General features: G+C 37.5%; 2 protein-coding genes across 6 annotated transcripts in view; both read right to left on the reverse strand.

Annotated features, from left to right (window-relative positions):
- Positions 1 to 1,593, reverse strand: part of LOC127841256 (uncharacterized) — a 33,761-nt gene extending 32,168 nt beyond the window's left edge. Inside the window, exon 1 of one of the 2 annotated variants that reach the window (XM_052369935.1) lies at positions 1,199 to 1,593. In XM_052369935.1, coding sequence (XP_052225895.1) covers positions 1,199 to 1,304 — 106 coding nt within the window. In that variant the 5' untranslated portion in view covers positions 1,305 to 1,593. The remainder of the gene's footprint in view (positions 1 to 1,198) is intronic. The other variant, XM_052369933.1, reaches the window with a different exon arrangement.
- A 2,390-nt stretch (positions 1,594 to 3,983) lies between these two features.
- LOC127841249 (F-box/WD repeat-containing protein 1A-like) overlaps positions 3,984 to 25,440 on the reverse strand; it is a 40,593-nt gene continuing 19,136 nt past the window's right edge. For 2 of the 4 annotated variants that reach the window (XM_052369916.1, XM_052369914.1), the window contains exons 5-11: positions 21,972 to 22,109; positions 21,240 to 21,464; positions 17,946 to 18,089; positions 16,356 to 16,585; positions 13,932 to 14,010; positions 12,278 to 12,423; positions 3,984 to 7,963 (exon numbers count right to left, since the gene is read on the reverse strand). In XM_052369916.1, coding sequence (XP_052225876.1) covers positions 7,960 to 7,963; positions 12,278 to 12,423; positions 13,932 to 14,010; positions 16,356 to 16,585; positions 17,946 to 18,089; positions 21,240 to 21,464; positions 21,972 to 22,109 — 966 coding nt within the window. In that variant the 3' untranslated portion in view covers positions 3,984 to 7,959. Of the gene's footprint in view, positions 7,964 to 12,277; positions 12,427 to 13,931; positions 14,011 to 16,355; positions 16,586 to 17,945; positions 18,090 to 21,239; positions 21,465 to 21,971; positions 22,110 to 25,440 lie in introns of all 4 variants that reach the window. The other 2 variants (XM_052369915.1, XM_052369913.1) reach the window with 1 other exon arrangement.

Raw genomic sequence — 25,440 nt, forward strand, 5'->3', positions numbered from 1 at the left:
TTAAGGTCATCCTACAAGGTCAAACATCATATAGGGGGACATTGTGTTTCACAAACACATCTTGTTTTTATGTCCCCCACTATAGTAGTGGGGGACATATTGTTTTTGCCCTGTCTGTTGGTCTGTCTGTTTGCGCCAACTTTAACATTTTGCAATAACTTTTGCTATATTGAAGATAGCAACTTCATATTTGGCATGCATGTGTATCTTATGAAGCTGCACATTTTGAGTGGTGAAAGGTCAAGGTCATCCTTCAAGGTCAGAGGTCAAATATATGTGGCCAAAATCGCTTATTTTATGAATACTTTTGCAATATTGAAGATAGCAACTTGATATTTGGCATGCATGTGTATCTCATGGAGCTGCACATTTTGAGTGGTGAAAGGTCAAGGTCAAGGTCATCCTTCAAGGTCAAAGGTCAAATATATGTGGCCCAAATCGCTTATTTTATAAATACTTTTGCAATATTGAAGATAGCAACTTGATATTTGGCATGCATGTGCATCTCATGGAGCCGCACATTTTGAGTGGTGAAAGGTCAAGATCAAAGTCATCCTTCACAAGGTCAAGGTCATCCTACAAGGTCAAACATCATATAGGGGGACATTGTGTTTCACAAACACATCTTGTTTTTACTATGTTATACATTATAAATTAAAGATTTAACAAGTAAATTAAAAATTAACAATCTATTGATATTGTTACCGATGCATTATTTGTAAAGCTTTGGCCGCAAACATTGAACGTTTTTCATGGGCACTATGAAGTTATAATTTTTAAACTGAATTGCATACAAAACATTTGACATTTTACGCATTTCTAACTGAAAAACGTATAGAAAGAAAAATGGCAAAAAATCCAGCGTTTTTATCTAGATTATGTTTGCATGTAATATTCTCAATTATTGTGATGGACATGTCTTACAGTGTTGTTTTGAGTTTGCATAGCTGTTAAAAGATTGTTTTACGAGAGAAAATCCTATTATAGGGTTCTATCTATGTAAAATAGATTGCTGTGGGAAAACGCGGTTAAATGCATGTGCGTTAAGTGTCTTCAAAGATTAACATTTGAAGTATGCACAGGCTTATCAGGGACGGCACTTTACGCACATGCACCAAGCTCGGTTTTCCCACAACGATGCTCACATGTATACACGTAAACGACAGTACTGTATGTAATACAATATACACTGACGTACCTCGGGTTGCAGCGTTTTCTGCTTCCGTTTGTTGGACACCGTTCCGTCTGCAACCAAGTTTTCTAGAGAACCAAATGGCCGTAGAGCGAATTCTACTGAGCGGCATTATTACTCGTGTAACACCATTGTAGAACCCCCGTGAAAAAATACACAAGAATTAGAACTTCACCAATCTTGCCTGAAATCCGCAGGTTAATTATTAATATACAAACTTCACAAAGACGCGTACAACATAACATTTAATATTTGACCGCGATATTCACTTTGCATATATGTATTTCCGAGAAAAAAATATGAATTTCCGAAAACATTACGTGCATTTCATGTTTTACTTTGCGTAAAATTCGCGACTGATTGTTGAATTCTACATGCGAAATCTAATGTAAACAGTCTGTAAGAGCGATCGATCGCAATCGATCTGCGTGTAAACGGGTCGCCGATATTGGCTATCTACCTAGATTGCTTTTTAGTTGAGACCGGTCGATATATGGCAATCCGGGTCTGTATTCGCGTCAATTATTTATTTACGCAGTATGCTCAGGAGCTACCCTGTCGACTTTTAAGTCATGCAAGGTTTCGTTGTCTCATTAGCGGACACGGTAGTTCCTGACCAAACCTGCGCAAGCAGGTCTGGGGCTACACCTGCCGGATATGGCAGAAAACCAATTTTCGTCGTCGCGGTTATACAAACATATTGAGAGGTGATTACTTTTTTATTTGGATTTATTACGAATTAAAACGTAATTGTAGCTCGAGTGGCGTTTTAACTCTGGTCGATTAACGATGTCAACTGTAACTATTTGTTTAACAGTATCGTATGTCGAGGTTTCTTGACTCGCTTTATTTTAGATCGTGAACGTCTCAAATGCATAATCTTCAATAGTTTCAATGTTATGTTAGCACTCAGCGCGATGTGGGTGGCAATATCACAGCGCTTGTCTGTCCATCCATCCGTCTGCCCGCTCGCCGCTCGTACGTTAAGAAAACGATAATCAAGATTACAGTGGCGAAGTGGATATTGTGTCAGCATAGCGACCGGAAGGGCACGGGTTTAATCCCTAATGTGGGAGCGTTCTTTAGATCGCGCTGAAAGACACCAAGAAGTAGCAGATCTACGCAGGAAACGGACTCTAGAGCTTTCGATGCAATTGAGCTAAATTTAATAGATTTAAACTTAAATGAATATCATAAATTTATAATAAATTCGTATTGCAGTGGTATACTCACTTATCTTGGCGACAAGACTTGTTCAAATTCAAATGGCTAATCAGGACACGTTTAAAAGATCTAAAGTATGGAACATGATTACTGTTTCTACTGTTGTACATGAAAAAACAATTTATATTGGTAGGATATTTTTGTCTTGCTAAAAAACTTGTTCGTGGACAACTCGTCGATTTCTGATTCTGCAAAAAAGAGGAATTTGCAAAATCAACGAAAATACATGACCCAAGTATAATAGTGTTTTTTTTAAGTACTTACCGTTAAGTGAGAAAGCTGATATAGTTTATAAACCCTCCAGTAGCAAATATCTCAGCAAATATTGCATACCAAATTCTTAAAATTCCGATCATTGCAAACTAAAATTACTGATATAAATCATAATCGATCACATTCGGACATCAGATTTCTGGACTTACAAAATAAAAACACCAGGGCTGGTGACACGCTTTGATGATTGAACGTGAACAAACTAGGTTCAACAGATTGATCACACTGGCATAGACACGTTGAGTACACTAATGGTAATCTTTTGAGTCGCGTTCTGGGAAAACTGGGCTTAACGTATGTGTGTAAAGTTCAGTTTGAACAGGCTAATCAGGGAAGACACTTTCCGCTTGATCTGGATTTTCGCTAACATGCATTAAGCAGTTTTTCCCAGAACAAGGCTACATTAAATGACTACATTCCGAGTCCATGGAGAAAATAGCTTTATTATCTATTATGGTTGCATTAGAAGCTGTATACTATCACTTCAAACTTACGACATACATATGAGCCGCATCATACGAAAATGAGTGTTATTCCATATGGGGCCAGCACAGCTCTACACCAGCCTGTGCATTTGCGCACTCTGGTAAGGGGCCACCCCGTCCACTAATAAGACCAAATGCTCAAGCTACCCTGTCCGCATATGGCAAAAGCTCTTTGCATGACGCTGTTCAAACATAGCATGCATATGTGAGATAAGTTATGCAATATAATTTGAATGGGTTTAAGTGCCCATTTGAAAATCGGTTGCCTACTTTAAAAACATTGTCGTTGCGTGCTTTGTAAACCTTTGAAAAGATGCCTGCATTTGTTTTAGAAATTTTAAATACCAACCATATTTTAAGTGGATCTGCATAATATAAATAAATCATCAACTTCATTAAAATCAAATAATAGTGTTTTACTAACTGAAGATACAGTAAGAAAACAGGTCGAGTTCCAATTACCTTCTTAGCACTTTTAAGAAGTAAATCTTAAGAATATAATTATCAGTTCTGCTTGTTCCTATGTTTGAATTCTAGGAATGTATCTGATAAAAGTTTTTCAAATCATCATGGAGAGTAAATCATGTACATATCATGTTAGGCAGATAAACAATGGCTACAACGGTACGTAAGGCAACCAAACGAGTATCGTTTTGGGAAAACTGGGTTTAATGCATGTTCATCTCATTATCTATGGGTTGACACTTTTTTGCACATGCATTAAACCCACTTTTCTCAGAACAAAGCTCATAAAATTTGAATGAGATTGGAAAATCATCATTTCCAAGAAATGTAATACAAAACTACACTGAAAAGACAAGATTTATTGAGAGAAATAACATGCCACTTTGATAAAATAGCAAGTTAGCCATACAATGAAGGCAAATCTTCAAATACAAAATGAATTTGCTACTTTGTTAAAATGTTGAAAGCAGTTTAACAGATATTTATAATTTGACATACTAATGTGACAAATTAACATGCTCTCATTTCATATCGATCAGTATAATTCAACAAGTGGCACTTAATTATAGCATGAATATATATATATATTTCAACATCATAAGTGAAGCACATGATAATTTGAAAAGAAACACACATCATTTTAATGTACAATTGCTATATACAGCACAAAATAAATAAATGTAGAGTCTGTAGGACACAACACTGAGCTGAATTAATGATCACATGAATGGCAGGCATACTCACAGAGATATTCATGGCAATGATGAATCTAAACGAGCGTCGCTCTGGAAAAATCTGGGCTTTATGCACGTGCTTAAAATGTCGTCCCAGATAAGCCTGTGCAGTTTGAACAAGCTATTCTTATCAGGGACAACACTTCCAAACAAACAATCAAATTAGGCATTAAGTGTTGTCCCTGATTAGCCCTTGTGGACTGCCGAAGCGCAGCTCAAATGTGAATAATGAAAAACACAAAGATTTATTTTATGTAGCGTAATCAGCTATGAGATTTACATAACTATTTGAGTTAATTAGCATTTTACAATTTACCCTATTTGAAAAATATATCAATAATGCGGGACTTGAAGCGTGGAAAGAGATCTTATTATTACATCTCAACCTCACACACTCTATGTTGATTCTTCTGTTGAATGAAGTCGCTCAAATGGGCAATGCACAAATATATGTCCATACAAACAGTCTTAATTATTAATAAATGGGGTTGATAAAGAACTGTTTAGAACACTTCATGTACATACAGACCAGAATTACTTTTAGTAAACATTCTAGCAAACTTGCAACATTGGCGTGAATGCAAATCATTTTTTTGTACAATAATTATTAGAAAATATAGCAACCATAGCAACCAAGGTCACCATAGCAACCAGGATAACCATAACAACCAGACTAACTATATCTACCAAGATAACCATATCAACCAGGATACCCCTAAGCGACCAGGGTACCCATAGCAACCAGGTTAATCATAGCAACCAAGGTGACCTAGAAACAAGGGCAACCATAGCAACCAGGGTAACCAAAGAAACCAGGGTAACCATAGCAATCAGTGCAAGACTACAAGGTATTTGAAATATGAAAATGAAGCGTTGTAGTATATACCTTAGTTGAAAAATTATGGGCATATTAACAAAAATATTATGAAACTGAAGATCAAATAAGCCATGTTAAAATGTATCATAAAACTAATGAATTGGTGAACTAGTACTGTAAACTCAAAACAGCAATTACATTTTATGCGTACACTACTAAGAATTGTGAACAAAGGCGTTTAATACTGTAATGAAATTGTTTACTTTTTTGTATCAGAAACTTGTTATATGCACAGAAACAGTAATTTGTAACATCACAACAATGTAGATCCATTGCATGTATTGCATCAAATGGGAACATTTGCATGCAAGTCCTAAGAAATGTGAAAATGACAGGTTATTCTGTAACTGAAACAATTTCAGAAAATCTAACAATGGCTCACACTCAACTGATGAACACCACAGAGAAATTTGAAGCATCGCAAGAGCCAATTATAAATTCGGCACCAGCGTTCTGTAAATTCAGGCAAAATGAAGACCACACTACCAAAAAAGGTATGAACAAATAACAGAGGAGCTGAAACTTCCTGCCTTAAAATACAAGCCTCATTCTGGGAAAACTGGGCTTAATGCATGAGCGTAGCGTCATCTCAGATAAGCCAGTGTGGACGACACTTTTCGACGACACCACATTTTCATTTAGAAGACTTCTTTTTAACAAAAAAAATCCAAAAAAGTGAAGTGTATCGTCCCTGATATGCCTAATCTGGAATAACACTTTAGGCGATGCATTAAGCCCAGTTTTCTGACCACAGCTCATACCACTATGCACGACATATCCTCAATATAGGTACTTCTAATTGCTACGAGGCATAATACAGCCCGACTAGTATGAAAAGCTCTCGAACAATTGACAGTTACATGTATACTGGTGAAAACCTAACTTATTTTTGACAACTTATCTCTGCAAATCGTATTGTTACTTAAAGATAACCAATGGTTTCAAAGCATTCACATCAATGATACTTACAAAAACACAATTGAAAAGAAATACGCATGGATACCAACAAGGTAACTTCAACAGATTTCTTAAATACTTGAAAGAAAACAAAACTTTTATTTGAAAGTATTCTAATTTGTTTACTGGACCAATTAAACAAAGATAACAACCAAGTGCATCCGCTTATGAGCCTTATTTTGGGAAAACTGGGCTTAATGCATGTGCGTAAAAAGTCATTCCAGATTAGCCTGTGCAGTTCACACAGGATAATTATGGACGACACTTTCCGTCTTAACTAGAATTTTGCTTAGAAGAGATTTCCTTTAAATGAAAAATACAATAGAAGTGTTGTCCCTGATTAGCCTTGCAGACAGGACCGGCTTATCTGGGACGAAACTACACAAATGCATTAAGCCAAATTTTCCCAGAAGTAGGTTCACATTGACTTAGATAACAATTGATTGCACCAGAATATTCTCTGAACAACTGTCTATTTGAGTCTGATCAGGAGTGGGGGGTTTACAAAACTGCTCTCCTAACACTGCAAGTGGAATGTGTGACAAGGGTCTTCATCCGTAAAGCATGCTTTAGCATGGAGGAAACTTCCGAAAGATTCACCTTTACTATTTTTATGCAATGTACATACACTTGTGCCACTGCAGCAAAGCATATTGGAGCCTCAATCTGGGATAACTGGGCTTTATTAGAACATCCAGTCTAGGCAGGAAAGTGCTCTCACATGGCTTTATTAGAACATCCAGTCTAGGCAGGAAAGTGCTCTCACATGACTTTATTAGAACAGCCAGTCTAGGCAGGAAAGTGCTCTCACATGACTTTATTAGAACATCCAGTCTAGGCAGGAAAGTGCTCTCACATGCATTAAGTCCTGTTTTTCCAGAATGAGGCTTATTGGGATATTTTCCTTAATCAAGTTCATCACAGCTGGACAAAAACAAACAGTGAGATTTTCAATTAAACTATGAAGTAAATGAGTCAGTGCATTTCTCATTACATGACATAAATGCACTAATTACTAGGGAGGTACAATTAAACTATGATCAACTACTAACAGCAAAATCAATTCTCAAGTGAGAATGTAAAGAACAACAAGAAATAAAAAACATGCAACATATTCAAATTAAATTATCACATAATTGACAAAATGAATTTCCTTGGATAGATACATAAATTAAGCAAATAGCAAATGTACACAACTTTTGAAATGGTGCATGTGATTCAAAAACCAACGTTTACAAAATAACAAAGATGAAGCTGTTAGTCTTCAAGCCCTGTTGTAACACCCTGCGATGCAAGAATGTCTCATACATTCCCTGCTTTTACGCCCTGCTGTGCAGCAATACATCATGCACACACTTCCAACTGTCCATGTTCTCATGGCATTAAATGATCACTGGATCATTTGTACTAAAGGTAATCCACTGGGCTGTATGTGTGGGCTGCAACAGCTCAGTAAAGCATGTTAATACATTGTTTCCGTAGCAACCAAGCATGTCTCCATAGCAACCATGCACACACAACATCTGGCTACCTGTCCATCCTCAAAAGATCAGCTGCTTATAACACAAAATTCTTCAAACACACAGCTTCTACCCTAGATGGTTCCTATTTTCTTTTCTAGTACATTTAACTTCAGTTTTGCACTTAGTTTTGTTTAAGCTTCCATTTTCAGTCTGTCTTGTGCACATTTAAATTAAATTTTGCACTTTCTTCCATTTCTTCTTTCAACGAGCAGAAACTGTCTGGACTTGATTAACTGAAATAACAAGTACAATCATTAGGATTTTCATCACTCATCAGCAAAAGACACTTAGGAACTGAAGGGGTATTCCAGGGTTGTATTCACAAACCTATTCTCAGACTTAAGTCTTAAAATAAGGGATACATCTTGAAACTGTTCTTGAACCTGTCAAACTGTTCTGTTCTAATAATGTAACACAGTTCAATATGACACACAAATAATGACAAATATGTCACAAAATCTGCTTCAGGCATAGTATATCAACCTAATTTAAAGGTTAAGCTTTAAAAATAGTAGCAATGCCGCAGGGAAAAAACTTGTATAGCGCTTATTGGTATTAAATGTCCAAGATAAAAAGTGTGTAATGGTCAAGTGACCATTGGTATTAAATGTCCGTGGTTTTAAATTCCGAGTTGTGTCCGAGTTAAAAAGCGTTTAATGGTCAAGTGACCATTTGTATTAAATTTCCGTGGTATTTAATGTCTGAGTTTAAAAGCGTGTAATGGACAAGTGACCATTGGTATTAAATGTCCGAGTTAAAAAGTGTGTAATGGTCAAAAAACCATTGGTAAAGTGTGTAATGGTCAAGTGACCATTGGTATTAAATGTCCGAGTTAAAAAGTGTGTAATGGTCAAGTGATCATTGATGTGAAAAGTGGTAAGATCGCAAGTGTAGCGATCAAGTTAAAGTGTGATAAGTAAAAGTGTAATCGCAGGTGTAAGTGTAGCGATCAAGTAAAGTGTGATCGCAAGTGTAGCGATCAAGTAAAGTGTGATCGCAAGTGTAGCAATAAAGTAAAGTGTGATCACAAGTGGAGCAATCATTGATATTAAGAGGTCAAGCGACTGGTAGAGCTAGGTCTAGCCCAATCAAGTAAATGGTTTTTCCTGGCCTGCTTGCTTGATGATCAAGAGCATTTTTATTTGGGTAGGCGGTATTGCTACTATAGCGTCATTACTTCACATCGGTAATTCAACGTGTGCTCTTCCACCCCCAGTAGGCATACTTTTCTTGCAGCCAACTTCCACGAGTGTATCATCCAATCTTTTTCGGGGCTCATGGTTACCAACGGCTGTTCCTGGTTAATGCTGCGGCCATTATATCCCACTCTCTTACTTGCGTAATATATTATATAGATCTGTTAGTGAATACTTTATACATGTACATTCGATTTCATTTGTGTGATGTTTATTGGGAGGCAAAATATATTGTAATAATGTCATTAAAACTAGCCAACTGAACAAAGGTGTTGTTTAATCGATATCGTTGCAGTCTTAAAATAAGACTTATTAATTTCTGAATATTAACTAATAACATTCATTTTCGCGGAAACGATTGTTGTTTACTGGTTTCTATAGATACGATTACGGACTACTTTGTCTGTTTCGTTATGTACCGATTGCCTTGGTCCAGATCGTTAGTACTATAGAATTACACAATTTCCGTACCACGTGATATGACGTCATTCCGCCTTTTGTTAACTGCCTGTGCTGGTGTTATGATCGTCAAAAACCCCACCCACCGCACCCTGATTAATATCGAGACTGGTCGGACGTCCACAGTTAAAAATACACAATTCAATGTGTTACAATTTCTTACAGAAATACGGTTTAAAATGTTTTTGTTATATGATTCTGCCTTAAAGTTCTTTATTTCCAGTCAATGTACACCATCATTCTCCTGACGGGCTCCTAGGGTCCCGTGGCCGACTTCCAGGCGTGTACCTGTGCCGGGGCCAGGCAACTTCCTCATGACTGATCAAAATGGGTTTAACATTGGGTCCTGTTCAACTGTGACAATGACTCAACACATTTGCTCGAATGGACTCTGTGGTCTACATGCGTAGATTATCATCCTAGTCTTTTCGGGTACCTCCATGTAATTCAAGGCTCAGCGCATATCCGTGCTGTTGCCGGCAACATCCTCACAAGCAATCAATATGGATTCAACATAAGTTCGTGTACAACTGGGGCGCTTTTGCGTGTTCATCTAGTACACGGGAATTTGGCAGCTAACCTATGTAACAACAACTCAGCACATTTGCTCCAATGGACTCTGTGGGCTACATGAGTAGTTTATCATCCTCGTCCCGTCGGGTAATTCCAAGTCCTTAAAGGTTAAGGGCATATCTGTGCCATTGTCAGCAACATCCTCACAGACGATCGAGCTGGGTTCAGCCTCTCTTTGTTTACAATTGGGGCGCATTCCATCGGACAGCGTGGTGCGGCGCTTAAAATATCTTGAGTGCTACAACTGACCAACGAACTGTTGATATTTTATACACTTTTTTTTATGTATTACATTCATTGTTAGGGCATCCAGTTTTAAACGCCCTAACTTTTATGGCTTTTGTTTAAATCCCCCCTTTTTCAATCTCAATACTGGGTTGGTTGTTTATTTTATGCCATACTAGTTTCAATTGGACATATATGGTTCGCATATTAGGAACAATACATAAAACCAAGTTTATGCACACAATTGAATGTTTTCAGGTACAGTTTTCCAGAGTTATTTGACATCGGTTTCCAGATGAAGTTTTATCTCTGGTTTTTCCCCTGGCCTTGAAAACACCATTTAAGGATACAGAATAGAAGTGATGTCTACAAATCATGGTTGTACAGTCATGTTCTTCTACGATTGAAACTTGATTGTTATGTATTACAAATGATTTTTCTCTATTACAAACTGGTTCATTCATCATCCATGTCTTGTTTGTATGTATTTGCCTTCCTGTCGCAGTGGCGGGAAAATTCAATTTGCCCAGGGTTTGGAGGGGTTTGCGTACTTATTCTACAACATTTATCTCTACAAGCTAACCTTAGCGACAATGAATCAACACATTAGCTCGAATGGACTCTGGGCTTCAGGCGTATTATATCAACCTAATTTAAAGGTTAAGCTTTAAAAATAGTAGCAATGCCGCAGGGAAAAAACTTGTATAGCACTTATTGGTATTAAATGTCCGAGATAAAATGTGTGTAATGGTCAAGTGACAATTGGTATTAAATGTCCGTGGTTTTAAATTCTGAGTTGTGTCCGAGTTAAAAAGCGTTTAATGGTCAAGTGACCATTTGTATTAAATTTCCGTGGTATTTAATGTCTGAGTTTAAAAGCATGTAATGGTCAAGTGACCATTGGTATTAAATGTCTGAGTAAAAAAGTGTGTAATGGTCAAGTGACCATTGGTAAAGTGTGTAATGGTCAAGTGACCATTGGTATTAAATGTCCGAGTTAAAAAGTGTGTAATGGTCAAGTGACCATTGATATGAAAAGTGGTATGATCACAAGTGTAGCGATCCAGTAAAAGTGTGATCGCAGGTGTAAGTGTAGCGATCAAGTAAAGTGTGATCGCAAGTTTAGCGATCAAGTAAAATGTGATCGCAAGTGTAGCAATCAAGTAAAGTGTGATTGCAAGTGGAGCGATCATTGATATTAAAAGGTCAAGCAATTGGTAGAGCTAGGTCTAGCCCAATCAAGTAAATGGTTTTTCCTGGCCCGGGCGCTTGATGATCAAGAGCATTTTTATTTGGGTAGACGGTGTTGCTACTATAGCATCTTTACTTCACATCGGTAATTCAACGTGTGCTCTTCCACCCCCGGTAGGCATAATTTTCTTGCAGCCAACTTTCACAAGTGTATCATCCAATCTTTTTCGGGGCTCGGGGTTACCAACAGCTGTTTCTGGTTAACGCTGTGGCCATTATATCCCACTCTCTTACTTGCATAATATATTATATAGATCTGTTAGTGTATATATTATACATGTACATTCGATTTCATTTGTGTGATGTTTATTGGGAGGCAAAATATATTGTAATCATGTCATTAAAACTAGTCAACTGAACAAAGGTGTTGTTTAATCGATATCGTTGCAGTTGTAAAATAATGACAAATAATAAATGACACAAAATCTCTTATGACATAATTCCTCATTCTGAACATTTCATTTATGACATAAACAAAATGGCAATCCTGTATATATTAAAACGCTGAAGTTTTTCCTTGGTTCTTAGTCTATTCTTTATTGTTAAGAGTTGGTGAATACAGACCAAGATTGAGAACATAAGCAACTTAACTTATTTACCATTAATTTTGTCTTGTATTTACTTTCCACCGAATCATCACAATAAATTGCAAAATATTGCCAAAATAATCATCATTTTTATTTTAAACAAATCTTCACAAAAATCCAGTCTAGGCGGAAAGTGTCCTCCCTGGTTAGCCTGGGTAGACTGCACCAGCTTATCTGGGAGGACAGTTTATGCACATGCATTCAGCCCTGTTCCCAGAGTGAGGCTCCATTACAAACTATGAATGGAAACACTCACTTGTATGATGCTCGTGAGGGGGAGCGGCCGGGCGTGTCGGTGGCTGGCACATTGAGAAAGTCCCACAGCAGGATGGTGTCGTCATGGGAACTTGAGACGATCTGGAACTCGTCAAACTGAAGCCGGAACACGCGGCCCGAATGTTCCTGCCACAAGAAGGAGAACACTTCTTGGGAAAATTTGGCATCGTTGCAGCTGCACTGAGCTAGTGCACATTCATTCAGGGGCAAAATATCTGTACACAAATTTGAGCTAGTGCACATTCATTCAGGGGAAATAAATCAGTACACAACTTTTAAAGCAGGGAATATTTGGCATCGTTGCAGCTGCACTGAGCTTGTGCACATTCATTCAGGGGCAAAATATTGGTACACAACTTTGAGCTAGTGCACATTCATTCAGGGGAAATAAATCAGTACACAACTTGAAAAGCAGGGAAAATTTGGCATCGTTGCAGCTGCACTGAGCTAGTGCACATTCATTCAGGGGCAAAATATCGGTACACAACTTTGAGCTAGTGCATTTTTACTCAGGGAGGAGAATTGCAGGGAAAATTTGACATTGTTGCAGCTGCATTAACCTTGTGCGTGAAGTGTCATTTAAGATAAGCCTTTGCACAGGCTAATCAGGGACGTCACTTTTTTCTTTAATAGTATTTTTCCTTTAAAGGAAGCCTTTCCAGGGGAAAATCCAGTTTAGACAGAAAGTGTGGTACCAGGCTTATCTGAGATGACACTTTATGCACATGTATTAAGCATCGTTGCTGTTACATTAAGCTAGTCACTCAGTGTACATTCATTTAGGGGCTGAGTATCAGTACACAACAGTGAGCTTTGTCATGGATCAAACTGACATATTCATAATTAAAGATAAGAAGTACATTTATTAAAAAGTTTATGATTATTCATACCTTTCTTGTGTGCATTCTAATAAACAAGAGGGCCTGAAAGGCCAAAAGTCGCTCACCTGTGATACAAAAGAACTGACCTGTTCTGTGTAGCCTAATATATCGTTAGAACAAAATGATATATACTATTCTGACCAATTTTCATGAAGATTGAACTACACATGTGACTTTAAGAGTGGTAACAAGGTTTTACTATAGCCATATTAGGAAAAATGCCCCGCCTCCTGGCGGCCAAGTTTTTCAACCAACTGAGCCATAATACTGGACACAGGTGGGAAGACTTGGCAACTGAGCCATAATACTGAACACATTTGGGAGGACTTGGCAACTGAGCCATAATACTGGACACAGGTGGGAAGACTTGGCAACTGAGCCATAATACTGGACACAGGTGGGAAGACTTGACAACTGAGCCATAATACTGAACACATTTGGGAGGACTTGGCAACTGAGCCATAATACTGGACACAGGTGGGAAGACTTGACAACTGAGCCATAATACTGAACACATTTGGGAGGACTTGGCAACTGAGCCATAATACTGGACACAGGTGGGAAGACTTGGCAACTAAGCCATAATACTGGACACAGGTGGGAAGACATGACAACTGAGCCATAATACTGGACACAGGTGGGAAGACTTGGCAACTGAGCCATAATACTGGACGCAGGTGGGAAGACTTGGCAACTGAGCCATAATACTGGACACAGGTGGGACGACTTTGTAACTGAAGTAGATGTGCTCACCACAAGGGTCTTGATACACAGGGTTCCTGAAGGGGCTCTGGGGTCCAGGGCTGCAGCCAGATCCCACACCTTGATCTTCCTGTAATACACACATGAACATAGACAAATCAGTGTTTTTACCTTCTTTATTAAGTAATCGTTAAAGACACTTTCCCAATCAAGGAAAACAAAAAAAACTTCCCCATAGCAATCTGAACAATTGCTGTGTTTGTGAAACACAATGCCCCCTACTGCGCCACTTTGAAGCCATACATTTGACCGTCGACCTTGAAGGATGACCTTGACCTTTCACCACTCAAAATGTGCTGCTCCATGAGATACACATGCATGCCAAATATCAAGTTGCTATCTTCAATATTGCAAAAGTTCTGACCAAGGTTAAAGTTTTGTGACAGACACACATACAATGACAGACAAACAGACAGGCCAAAAACAATATACCCACGATCATTTGATCCCAGGGGATAATAATTCCAAAAAGCATCAATTTTGTTCCAAAAGCACATTATCTACAAGTGAAAAATAAAATGAGCACTAAAACTGAACATTTCTGCAAAAAGAGATGAAAAGAATAGTTTAATGGGTTTGTGCAATTAGGTACCAAACAATTAGAACTAGAGCTTTGTGACAGACGTGACTAATACCCTCACATTCTGCATTGACACAGAATATTGTGCATGTTGTCTTCACAAAAAGCAGCGGACACCATGCTCAATGTTTAAAACGCACATAGTGACCCCGTCACCTAGTTTTTGACCCGGCATAGCCCATGTTCGAACTTGACCTACACATCATCTAGATACAACCTCTGACCAAGTGTGGTGAAGATCGGATGAAAACTACTTGAAGTAGAAAGCGGACACCATGCTCAATATTTAAAACGCACTAAGTGACCCTGTGACCTAGTTTTTTACCCGACATGACCCATATTCGAACTTGACCTAGACATCATCTAGATACAACATCTGACCAAGTTTGGTGAAGATCGGATGAAAACAACTTGAAATAGAGAGCAGACACTAAATACAGACCGACTGACCAACAAGCTTACTCCTATATACTCCCCTAAACTTTGTTTGTGGGGGCATAACAAGAGATTGCCAAGCAATATTGTCCCCTACCGGTGAAACTCCACCATTGTCAGTATTTTTTAAAAATAAATTTTCTTTGTTGCCATAGCAACCAGAATTCTTAATGTAGGAACAAAATGAAATAATGTGCATAATCTCCATATTGCCATCTATCCATGTTTCAAGTTTCGTGAAAAAATATGCAGAACTTTTAAAGTTATCGCAGGATCCAGAAAAGTGTGACAGACGGACTGGCAGACAGAGCTCAAACCATAAGTCCCCTCCGGTTTCACCGGTAGGGGACAAAAAGACATAATTCCTAATCTTAAGATTTCACAATGCAAATTTTCCCAATTTCAAGGTTTTTGGCTAATTTTTCCCAATGGGCATGGTACATGTACTTTTCTAAATCTGGCAAAATAATTGTTGCAGATAGACACGGAAAAGGGGCTGTTCGCAGAAAATTTGTAAGGAAAATATTAGCTTATATAGTGAGACATAGATGAATCTCAAATATAATTAGCTCGAGAAAAAAGTTTTGTGTTTAAAATCTGGCAAAATATGAAGCACGTATAGTCTTAACAAGAGTTCTTGACAATTAAAGAAATTGAACAGAGATACATCCACTGGAGTGTTATGATTTTAAGTATTTAACTGTGGTGTCTACTAGGACTTTGTGGACTCCTTGTGGTTTTTATGTAATTCATATATGAACCGTACTCTAGGAAAACGGGCTTAATGCACATGTCCTGCTATATAAGCCTGTGCAGTCCATACAGGCTAATCATGGACCTTTTTTTATAGCTTAAATGGATCCTTTCTTTTTAAGGAAGTCTCATCTAAACAAAAATCCAGTTTGAGTGGAAAGTGTCATCCCTGATTAGCCTGTGCAGACATGAATTAAGCCCAATTTTCCCGGCATGAGACTCATGTATGCAGGCCATAACAATTGCATCAGGAGCTCATACATTTTGGTTACAACAGATTTATTTCGCAATACTTATGACAAAGTTATGAAAAATAGTTATGGCAATGCTTCAACTTTAAAAATCTTGAAATGTATAATGAAAATTTGTTCCAGATTAGCCTGTGCAGTTTGCTCAGGCTAATCAGGGGTAACACTTTCTGCCTTCCCTAAATTTTTGCTAAGAGACAGCTTTTAAACAAAAAATACCATAAAAGCGTAGTGTCATCCCTCATAAGCCTAGCCAATGCAGACTAATTTGGGACAACACTTAACGCAAGTGTCCAGTTTTCCCAGAAACAAACAAAATCAAATTAATCAAACCAATACATCTCAGTCAGCATGAGTCTCCTTGCTTAAAACGAATTCCCAACCAATGTATCCCCATACCCATCATATGCTCCACTGACGATCCTGCGGTTATCAAAGCGTATACACCGCACCAGTTCCTCGTGACCCTCTAGCACACGCAGGCACGCCCCACACTCTATGTCCCACAGACGTATCGTGTTGTCTGAACTTCCACTCACCACAAGGCGGTCACGATATTGTAGGCAAGCAATGCCACGTTTATGTCCATTTAATGTCCGCACAAATTCACATGACGTTGTACTCCATACCTTAAAAAGCATTATTTCATTAATGTTTCATCATCCAGTGCAGTTTTCACAATATTTGACTTCCTATGACCCAGTTTTAAACTTGGCCGAGATATGGTCTTGATATATTCAGACTATGTTAGTATAATTTTAATATTCCAAGGCTCGTAACTTTGTAAAAAATTAATGTACCCGAACAAAACTAAGTGTTCTAAAAGTCATGCAGGTAGACTCACACACCAAAAATCAGGTCTGTCTCTATAAATTTTTTGGAAGGAAAGTTGAACTTGATCTGTTAGTCATGTACCTAGACTCGCATAAAAACAGATTAAAGGGATCTTTTCACGCTTTGGTAAATAGACAAAATTGAAAAAAGTTGTTTCAGATTCGTAAGTTTTCGTTTTAGTTATGATATTTGTGAGGAAACAGTAATACTGAACATTAACCATGCTCTAATATAGCCATTATATGCATCTTTTGACGATTTTAAAACCTAAAAATTATAAAGCGTTGCAACGCGAAACGATTGAATAATTTGGAGAGTTCTGTTTTTGTCGTTAAATTTTGTGAAACTACGAAGATTGCTTATATAAGGTATAAAATACGTCACGAATGTGTACTCGGCGGAATAGCTCAGTAGGCTAAAGCGTTTTTACTTCAGGACTCTGGCAGGACTCCAGGGGTCACTGGTTCGAAACCTGCTCCGGGCAATGTTCTTTTCCTTTTTTTAATTTTTTTCTTGATTTTTACTGGAGCTTTTACGATCCAATGTTTACATTTATCAATATAAAGCATTTAATGAATAAGTTAAAAAAATGCCCAAAACTGTGAAAAGGCCCCTTTAATATCTGCAAGTGTTTAGGAAAAGTCTGGAACACTGTTATTAGGGGGACATTTCTAAGGCCCGCAACTTTTCCAAAAAGTCAATGGACCAAAAACATCAGCTAACTATCTGAACGCTATTAGTAAACAAGAAACCGTCGGAGACGAGTGATGCTCCCCAAAGTTTTTTTTTGTCACAATATTGCACATTATATTCAGATAAAAGGAAACGTCTTGAGGGCACAGTAGTTGGGGGAACAATAATTTTTTATATAAAATTTCAAAGGGCCATAACTCTGTAAAAAATCATCCGACCAGAACCCGCTGATAATATGCACATCTCCTCTTGGTAGTGAAGCTTCCCATAAAGTTTCATTGAATTCCGGTCATTAGTTGCTGAGAAATAGCCCGCACAAAAATTGTGCACGGACGGACACACGGACGGACAGACGAAGCTGGAAACGTAAAATCCAGAGTAATCACAAACAAGGTTAAATTGCACTAATTTAAACTTGGTTTTCATGGTCAATTGCAAAGCCATGGCAGACCCGGTACTTACTTTGATAGTCCTATCTCCTGAGGCAGACACTATGTACTTGTCATCAAAGTCTACAACATTGACAGCAGCCCTGTGGCCCACTAGTACACGTCGTAGGTTGATGTCTGAGGGCGACTGCATGTCCCATACTGCTATAGAACGGTCCTGAAAAGCAGGCAAAAAATACAAGGTAATAACAACAATATATTGGTACAAGTTGTTTAAGAAAAATAGTTTTATATTTAAAATATTTTATTGAGATTTACCTACATATTAAAGAGATCTTTTCACATTTTGGTAAATTGACAAAATTGAAAAAAGTTGTTTCAGATTCGCACATTTTCGTTTTAGTCATGATATTTGTGAGGAAACAGTAATACTGAACATTTACCACAGTCTAATATAGCCGTTATATGCATCTTTTGACGATTTAAAAACTTGATTGACTAATTTGGAGAGTTCTGTTGTTGTCGTTTAATGTTGTGAAACTACGAAGCTTGCTTATATGAAGTATAAAATACGTCTTTTATTCATACTTGGCAGGATGGTCGAGCGGTCTTATTGGTTTTTACTCCAGGACTTCGTGGGTCACTGGTTCGAGCACTGCGGCGGGCTACTATTTTTTTCTTTTTTTAATTTTATTCTTGATTTTTTACTGGAGCTTTTTAGATCCAATGTTTACATTTATCAATATAACGCATTTAATGAAAAACTTCAAAACATGCCAAAATCTGTGAAAAGGCCCCTTTAAGTAACAATTAGATACCTCTTTAAATTTTCTGATAAATAAAGAGTATAACAAGAGATGTGTTCGTCAGAAACACAATGCCCCCTATTGCGCTGCTTTGAAATAATTTTTTTTTTTTTTTTTTTTTACCTTTGACCTTGACGGATGACCTTGACCTTGAACTTCCAACACTCAAAATGTGCAGCTTCATGAGAACGCCACTTTGATTTATTTTTTTTACCTTTGACCTTGAAGGATGACCTTGACCTTGAACTTCCACCACTCACAATGTGCAGCTTCATGAGAATGTAGCTTTGAATTTTATTTTTTTTTGACCTTTGACCTTGAAGGATGACCTTGACCTTGAAGGATGACCTTTACCTTGAACTTCCACCACTCACAATGTGCAGCTTCATGAGAACGCCACTTTGAATTTATTTATTTTGACCTTTGACCTTGAAGGATGACCTTGACCTTGAACTTCCACCACTCACAATGTGCAGCTTCATGAGAACGCCGCTTTGAACAAAAATAATTTTGTGTTGACCTTGAAGGATGACCTTGACCTTGAAGGATGACCTTGACCTTGAACTTCCACCACTCACAATGTGCACCTTCATGAGAACGCCGCTTTGATTTTTTTTTTTACCTTTGACCTTAAAGGATGACCTTGACCTTGCACCACTCACAATGTGCAGCTTCATAAAAACGCTGCTTTGATTTTTTTTTTAACCTTCGACCTTGAAGGATGACCTTGACCTTAAAGGATGACCTTGACCTTGAACTTCCACCACTCACAATGTGCGCCTTCATGAGAACGCAGCTTTGAAATTTTTTATTTTATTTTTACCTTTGACCTTGAAGGATGACCTTGACCTTGAAGGATGACCTTGACCTTGAACTTGCACCACTCACAATGTGCAGCTTCATGAGAACGCCGCTTTGAAATAAACATTTTTTTGTTGACCTTGAAGGATGACCTTGACGGATGACCTCGACCTTCCACCACTCACAATGTGCAGCTTCATGAGAACACCGCTTTGATTTTTTTTTTTATCTAAGACCTTGAAGGATGACCTTGACCTTAAAGGATAACCTTGACCTTGAACTTCCACCACTCAAAATGTGCAACTTCATGAGATACACATGCATGCCAAATATCAAGTTATCTTCAATATTGAAAAAGTTATGGCAAATGTTAAAGTTTTCAGACGGACAGACGCCATATATTTGACATTTGACCTTTCACCACTCAAAATGTTCAGCTCCATGAGATACACATGCATGCCAAATATCAAGTTGCTATCTTCAATAGTGAAAACGTTATGGCCTATGTTAAAGTTTTTGGACGGACGGACAGACGCCATATATTAGACATTTGACCTTAAAGGATGACCTTCACCTTTCACCATTCAAAATGTGCAGCTCCGTGAGATGCACATGCATGCCAAATATCAAGTTGCTATCTTCAATATTGTAAAAGTTATGGCCAAGTTAAAAGAGATGAATTTAAAGCTTCATCACCATTGTGCCGTTTTATTTTGGGTAAATTGGTTGTTAATTGCATTGATTCGAGTAAGTAAGTAAGAAAGCTTGTGTTCTTAAGCCGTTACCCCCCTTCCCCCCTCTCATTTCCCTTTCAGATTTTGAAATACCGACACAAAAAATTCTAAAGGGGTAAAATACCCCCAGCTTTAAAAAAACAGGTGGTGAAATACCCCCCTGCCTGAAAAATTATCTGGAACCCTGAATACAGGGCAATATGTTGAGAATTATGGAAGCAAGAGTCTTTCCATTTGTGCAATTCCTCTGATGGAGATATACCTATATATTAAGTTTCAAGTTTATACCTTTAAATGTTTTCACGATATAGGCTCCAGACAAAAGTTTAAAACTGACATAAAAAAGGACCATAACTCTGAAAATATGAGGCTAAGAATTTTTGTTCTTGTGCACTGCACTTTTCCTCAATAATATCTACCTACAGAACCTACTTTCCAGATGTTCCATACAAAATATAAATATAAGACAATACTATATCCAAGCAATATATGTCCCTTACCGGCTCCACCATTGTCAGATTATATATATATATAAGTGTGTAGCAACCAGAAATTTTGACGTAGGAACAAAATGAAATGACGAGCATAATGTCCATATTGCCATCTATCCATGTTTCAAGTTTCATGAAAAAATATGAAGAACTTTTAAAGTTATTGAAGGATCCAGAAAAGTGTGACAGACTCACAGACTCACGGCCACACAGAGCGCAAACCATATGTTCCCTCCGGTGAAACCGGTAGGGGACAAAAGGCAATAAAATTAAGTTAGACATTTCTTGCGTTATATCGCGTGCCAGATATATCGCGCTCGCGATCTTTGGACCTCACCAACTGCGATATATCGGCTTTGCAGGGTACTCAAGTTTGAAGATGTGACCATGATCCAACATAACTCACCTTTAAACATGTGACCATGATGCCATTTTACCAATACTCGTACCATTTTATACCCCAGACATATGAGCGGGTAGATTCATGATTGAGTGCTCACCTTTGACCATGTGAACATGATGCAATATGACTCACCTTTGAACATGTGACCATGATGCCATCACAGAAGCGCAGATGTAGGACTGCCTCACAGTGGTGTATGAGGGTGTTGACCATCTCCCCCGTACGTACGTCCCACACGCGGACAGTGGAGTCACTGGAGCCCGATATGATGATGTTGTTGTCGTACTGCAGACACAGCACTGAGCCTGTGTGGCCCGTGAGCACCTGCACACACTCCAGAGTGTTCCGGTCCCAGATCTGCAAGGGAGGGCATGGAGCAATATGTACTGGGGTACATACTGAGTTTGACTTAGACTCAGTGTTCCAACTATGCTAAAACAGAGGAGAGCAGTCTCTTGCCACCTCAAGATCCCACAGTGCCCAAAACCCTTTTTTGATCTTATCACATTATCATACAGGAGATTTTATTCGACATTACAAAAATAAATTAAATTATCACAGTCAAACTGGTTTTATTTATCATCAAAACAATGTTTTACATGAAAATACATGCAGTGTGAAATATATAGATATGTATAACATGTTATTGAAAATATGCCAAAGAAATAATATGACCGCAGTCTCAAATCCATTCTAGGTAGAAAATGTCATCCCAGATTAGTCTCAATGGACTGCACAGCCTTAACTGGGACGACAATTTATGCTCATGCATTAAGCTGCATTTTCCCAGACCTCACTTCATTTTTTATTCCACCTAGCTTTATTGTGTTATATCTCAGTCCGCTAACTCTTCTAGTATCCTACCTTTATAGTGTTATCTCTCAGCCCGCTAACTATTCTAGTTTCGTCATACTGCAGGCAGTATACCCCCTTGCTCGTCTCACTTCTACAGTGTATACGCTGTAAAGTGTGGCGACCTGTCCGCCAATTGGTTTCTATTCTCTGTAATCAAAGGTGTACAATTCCTTTTCTATTCTCTGTTATTAAATATATACAATTCCTTTTCTATTGTCTGTTATAAAACATGTGCAATTCCTTTAATAATTTCTGTAATTTAACATGTACAAGTCCTTTTCTATACTCTGATATAAAACAATTTTGTATACCTTCTTAATACACATAAATACAGTCTGTGATTTAACCCTTAACCAGTCAGATGCATTTTAGCATGTTTGTAGTCACTAAGAAAATCAAACTTAATTAAAGACCTTTCTAAACAGATTCAAGTTTTATAGGCTTCATTTCCAACTCTAAGTTACTAATCAGCAGCAACAGCATTCAACTGGAGCAGACTGCAGTTACTTGCAGCACCCGATTGTATAAACAATTAAACCGGTGGTTAACCACATACCGGCGGTTAAAAGTCGGTAACTTGTTGGTTACTGGTCGGTAAGCGTTTGTATAAAATTGGGTAAGTTATACCGATCGGTTAAAGCCCAGTTAAAACATACCCTGCTTCTCTAAGTGGGTAAGTACAAGTAACCGAGAGGTAACTTACACAAAATGGCCGAGTCGCGCGACATTATAAAATCTAACCATCGACAACCTTGAACATTTCGACAAGTAAACAGACAATTGCTGCGACTGACACTTTATTTGACTTAATTTACAGGGCAATACGTTTTCCGACTTCGGACAACAAATTTAAGGACGCGCAGAACGTGATTTTTTATATAATGGTATGGATATGCCGTGTGTGATCCGATGCATCAATGGCGCCCATGGCATGTTAAAATCATTTCTCCGAAAACCGTAAACGACAAAAGTACAAACAAAAACCAAAACACGTTCGAACTAGTATCTTACCTTTAATAATCCTTTAAAATCCATCAATAATCCATTTAACTCAATAATTGACGATTTTGCATCTAGGGTCTTTAATAATTATTTTAGCATAGTTAAATAAAGACCCTTATGCCATCCTAATACTATTTTCAAATGAGTTTATGAACTCGATAAACTTTCTTTATCCTTACACGCTACGTCACGTACTCTACATTACTGCTGTTCAAATGAACCGGAGCAGTTTAACAAATGATAGCCGTTGATAAACTCGGTTAAATTTGCAGACTTCTGCATACAAACATATGTTTAAACTTACACAATGTTTTATTTGTCTATGGTAAATGCCCTTATTGTACACAAAAATAATTTAATATATAAGTAAACAAAGAATGAAAAACATTCCATTACACAACAGATATAAATGAGTCGTTAATACCCGTGTAAAAAATGGGACATTCCGAATTCCTGTGTGGTGCTATTTTTATCATCTTATACTTTATACATCTCTATGCCTAACATGAATTTAATCGGAAAGCAAATATTGCAGATTATTTATGAATTGTGCGATATTTGTATGGCTTGTTGTACATTCTAAAAATGTCAAAAGTATATGCACGGATTATAAACAATGCACATTGCACGAAATAAGGAAAATGTGATAAATTGACAATTGAAATATGTCGATATACAGTGCATGTACGTGTGAAATAAGTCGCGTTTATAAGAAATCGTCAAAAAGACTCGCACTTTTCTCAATTTCAATATGCAATATTGGACTACAGACAGAGGGATTTTCGGATGTAATTTGAAGTTAAGGATATACTCAGCGTTGTGCTTTGAATGTGTGAACATCGTTCTTTGGCGAAAGATATTATTTTATAACGCAGTCATATGAAAACGGGTTATAAGCAAAATTAAAAGAATAGGCTAGCATGTTACGACGACCATGAATATGTTACATCATTAAAAAAAAACACAAGAAAATTAGGCGTCTTATCAAGCACTCTCTCGCAGTTGGAAGCACCAGGGATTCCGCTAAATGAGGCAAATCCCGACATCATGATATTTTTTTCCATGGTCTGTGACATATGTTCGTAAACATTTTGAAAAATTTGATGAACTCATAGTTAAAATGTACACTTTATTTTATTGTAAAAGCAGTTGTAAATTAATTTGATCAAAAAAATACATGACGCTGTTTATTTTTTTTTGTTAACGAAATCGAAGCGTGACACTTCGCGCGAAAATTACGTCATTAGAAAATGCATTGTGGGAATGTTTCATTCTATACATAGATGGTGACGTCACTACGTTATTGTCAGTAAGACCGGTGTGACACAATGGGAATGTTTTGGTTAAATTTACCGTTGGTTAAATTCCACTATGCGCGGTTTAGTTACTTTGCGATATTTCGTGTTTATACAATCGAGTTACCTTGACGGTTACTAAACCTGAATAACCGCAAACTTACCAAGGTTTAAAAGCTACCGAGCGGTAACTTTAACCAGCGTTTATACAATTGGGTGCAGGCTGTACTGGTTTTATGGTGGTTGCACATAGCCATTTTCACTTTGCTTCTGAGAAGGAAAGGGTTTAAGTATTGGGCACACCAAAAACCTTTGGTAACAGGTAACTGTACACATGTAAGTAGCACAGATTTTCTGTGTTAAAACTTCACTTATCATTTGATGCGCTATAAAAGTGAGTTTTGTTTGGCTTGTTTACTTACAACCATTGATATGTTGAGGCAAGTGGGATGTGTAAGATTTGAGACAGCTTACACTATTTATGTTTAAAATATTAATAGATATATTAATATAAATATGGCTTTCATTATTTGCACTCAAATATATCTGTAGGACATGTGACAACTTACATCTATGTCCTTTACTATTTGTTGATATAGATTTCTGTAGAACTTGTGACAACTGTCATCTATGCCCTTGATTATTTGTGGGTAAAGATTTCTGTAGAACTTGTGACAACTTAAATCTATGTCCTTTACTATTTGTGGGTAAAGATTTCTGTAGAACTTGTGATAACTTACATCGATGTCCTTTTATTATTTGTGGGTAAAGATTTCTGTAGAACTTGTGACAACTTAAATTTATGTCATTTATTATTTGTGGGTAAAGATTTCTGTAGAACTTGTGACAACATACATCTATATACTTGTTTATTTTTCGGTAAAGATAACTGTAGAACTTGTGAAAACTTACATCTATGTCCTTTATTATTTGTGGGTAAACATTTCTGTAGAACTTGTGATAACTTACATCGATGTCCTTTTATTATTTGTGGGTAAAGATTTGTGTAGAACTTGTGACGACTTACATCTATGTTCTTGATCATTTGAGGGTAAAGATTTCTGTAGAACTTTTGACAACTTACATCTATGTCCTTTATTATTTGTGGGTAAAGATTTCTCTTGAACTTGTGATAACTTACATCTATGTCCTTTATTATTTGTGGTTAAAGATTTCGGTAG

Source organism: Dreissena polymorpha, chromosome 8 (genome assembly GCF_020536995.1).
Source record: "Dreissena polymorpha isolate Duluth1 chromosome 8, UMN_Dpol_1.0, whole genome shotgun sequence".
In the NCBI taxonomy this organism is placed as follows: domain Eukaryota; kingdom Metazoa; phylum Mollusca; class Bivalvia; order Myida; family Dreissenidae; genus Dreissena; species Dreissena polymorpha.